The sequence below is a fragment of the Austrofundulus limnaeus genome, unplaced genomic scaffold (assembly GCF_001266775.1).
Source record: "Austrofundulus limnaeus strain Quisiro unplaced genomic scaffold, Austrofundulus_limnaeus-1.0 Scaffold101, whole genome shotgun sequence".
Taxonomy (NCBI): Eukaryota; Metazoa; Chordata; class Actinopteri; order Cyprinodontiformes; family Rivulidae; genus Austrofundulus; species Austrofundulus limnaeus.
Window position 1 is genome coordinate 1,578,930 of NW_013952503.1, and position 3,103 is coordinate 1,582,032.

Below are 3,103 nucleotides of genomic sequence, written 5' to 3' on the forward strand. Positions count from 1 at the left end.
TAGTAATATATTTACTGAGAAAAATGGTGACGTGTTCAATACTTATTTTACCCGCTGTATGAGTCTACAAACTCAAACAGTAAAATGTGTGCAGACGAGGTGTTTCAGTAGAAAACCACCAGGAAGTCATTCAGAAAATCTCTGTCAACCTGACTTGAATTCTCAGTAAGTTTGGGTGATAATGAGAAACGTGTTGGTCATGATTAAGAGGGTCATTTCAGTTATAACACCACCTAGGCTCGGGCGGTAAGGTATTTTGTTTACTGGGGCATCAAAATACGATGACAAATATAAATATTATGATGATATGAGTCTGGTGAGGTGAAGAGCCAAATTTCCACAGTGCTGCAATGAGAGCTCAGTTAGGACAAACATTTCAGAAGAGGCCACGTTTTGATCACCTCTGCTTAATCAGAAAACAAATGGTGGAGGAGAGGGGAAATAGAGATACCCCAATTGCTTGCTCCTCCAAGAGAGGTTTACAAAATCAAAACCAGCCTACTGCTGTATTTTGAAGATCATATGTATGAAAATGATCAATACCCCCCCAACCCTAATACCACCAGCTCTGTGCATATAACACCAGAGATCTAAAAAGTGGAAAAGTGTCAGGATTGATGTCAGCCCCAAAACAGCTCAGTGTGACGGTTTATTGCCATCATTTAGTGCTCCAATCATAGTTCCTGCACRGTGAGGCAGAGCAGGTGAAGCTGGTACACTCTGACTGCACAGTTCAAAGGTGGTCTCATAGAATGACGTGAAAAGAMTCTGTCTCTGGGAGTGACTTGTACATGAGTACATCCGATTTGGAGCTGAGGAAAATAAACAAGCCGTGAAGGCTTTAATCACAGGTCTCTCTGTCAACAAACAGAAAGGCTGCTCAGAGAATGTAAGAGAGAGTATCTGTTTTACCCAGCAGGCACCCTGCCATGTTCAACAAACGGACGGACACTCACACTGCCGCACCACGCAGAGCAAGAACAGCTACATTTTCTRCGTCTCGTACTTTAAWCAAGTAACGAGTGGATCAGACTGAACGTGATCCCAAACCAGAAGAAACTTTGTAATGTTGTCACCTCCTCACAAAAACTCRTTAGACTTGCAGACGTTAAGGATATGAAGCAACAAAGCATTTCAGGTGTTTCTGCTGTAAACACATACAATATAAGGTTATCTAACGATATAAACATTTTTAGCTCAAGATTCTCTTGACAAATTCACTGCTGGCAGAAGACCAGGAGCATATATTGTTATGAAATCTCAACACACTTTACTTCTGGTTTTTAATAATTCTGCCATCAGTACATGATACCCACCAGTTTTTTGATGCCACCGCAGTGTCTGACAGTTCTTCTCGCTCTGCGGAACTGAGCCACGTTAGCGATGGTCTCAGCGGCTAACGCCTTCAGCTGGTTTTCTCGTGCGTCCAGATTCTTCACCAAGTTCTGCAGGCCTCCTATGCGTACGATGCTCTGCTGGGTTTGCTTGTTGAGGCTGATTTTTCTCAGAATTTTTAGAGACCCAATCTGAACACACAATGTTTACGAAAAAAAAAAAACAATCATGTAGTTAAAAAAGTAAACATTTCAAATAAGTTTAATTTCTTATGCCAACATGAAGCCTCCATCTGTGCTGAGACCCTGATAAAAGCATGACGTTTAGCTGCATTTCCACTAAAGGTAGACAGACGTGTAGGTGCGATTTGACCTGCCTTTTGCAACAGTTTCACTGGTAAATATTTACAGCCCCGTGTCTTTAAAGGCACGCTCTCTACCCAATGCTCGTGTTCCTGTAACTAAAACATAGGTGGGCGCACATGAGGTTCTGTCCACCAACATCCATTGCACGTTACTTACTTTGCATCTGACCTCAGATGTATCCAACAAGTTCAGGAGGATTTGAAGGCCTCCAAAATCACTGGCTAAATCAAAGTCCATCAGGTCAACAAGAACAAGCACAGTGCCTCTCTGGTCAGCTTCCTAAAAAAACGACAAAAACCAATGCAACACGTTCTTAAGCAACATTATTATTGCTGACATTATGATGCTGTTACAGCAGGATTGTAGACTTTGAGGTGGCAAACACAGATCGAAACATTTTTATCCAAAAGAGAAAAAAATCCTTTATATTTATATATTGTGTTCAACCACCTTACTAAAAACAATACTTTACAGTCAATAAGTAGTTTGATCATCTTTAATTTAAACCCCCAGCTGCTCTCTGAACATGACCTGATGACGTTTTATCACCACTTTGCAAGAATTTGTTGAAAACAAATAAAGAGGTTTAAAACAAAATGTGCTGACAAACCTCACAGAAACCTGTATCTGTTTTATTGTTTCCTCCTAAACAATAAATGAGCATCCAGGCCCTTTTTTTCCTAATTGTTTTCATATCTAGAACCTAAAGTGGATTCATTTTGACAACATTTAAAAATACCATTTTGATGGCTGGCGCTGGGATCATTTTTAGTTTTTATCTTACTAACTTGTAACTTTTGACCTGTCAACACTAAATCCCTGCTGCCGGCATCTTGTGCTTCTCTTGTGAATGTGTAATTCTCTTTTGATCGATTGTAAACTTTGTCTTATTTTATCAACACTGTTTGTCATTTCATCTCGCTTCTATTAAATGTCTTAATCTGTTTTATTACACTTGACATTCACATTGCTGATTGTATGCTCTTACTAAATGATTCACTGCTGCTGCTCCTCAGAACTATTTTTATTTGTATCTCACTGTTTATGCTGCCACTGTTCTTTCTCTTGCAATGAACTAACACTGCCTTAAATATGTTGTTCTCAATTGTTGATGATTTTATTGTTTGACATTTTATGTCTTCCTAGGGTGCCACTGTATAACTGGACACCAGGACTACAGGTGAAAACTAGCCTTTGGCTAATTCTGACATATCACAGATGTACTGTTATTAATATGCACTGTCCTGTTAAATAAAAAATATATTAATTAACTTGCATATCAAATCTTTCTAACATGGGGAAGTTTTCTTGAATGAATAAAATCAGTTTTCCATCCGTCCATTTTCTTCCTCTTATCCGGGGTCAGGTCGCGGGGGCAGCAGCCTAAGCAGAGACACCCAGAC

The 3,103-nt window shown here is 39.6% G+C and overlaps 1 protein-coding gene across 1 annotated transcript in view; it reads right to left on the bottom strand.

Annotated features, from left to right (window-relative positions):
• odad2 (outer dynein arm docking complex subunit 2) overlaps positions 1 to 3,103 on the bottom strand; it is a 41,548-nt gene that overhangs the window by 30,764 nt on the left and 7,681 nt on the right. The window contains exons 4-5 of the mRNA XM_014013400.1: positions 1,857 to 1,979; positions 1,317 to 1,526 (exon numbers count right to left, since the gene is read on the bottom strand). Of these exons, the coding sequence (XP_013868854.1) occupies positions 1,317 to 1,526; positions 1,857 to 1,979 (333 nt within the window). The remainder of the gene's footprint in view (positions 1 to 1,316; positions 1,527 to 1,856; positions 1,980 to 3,103) is intronic.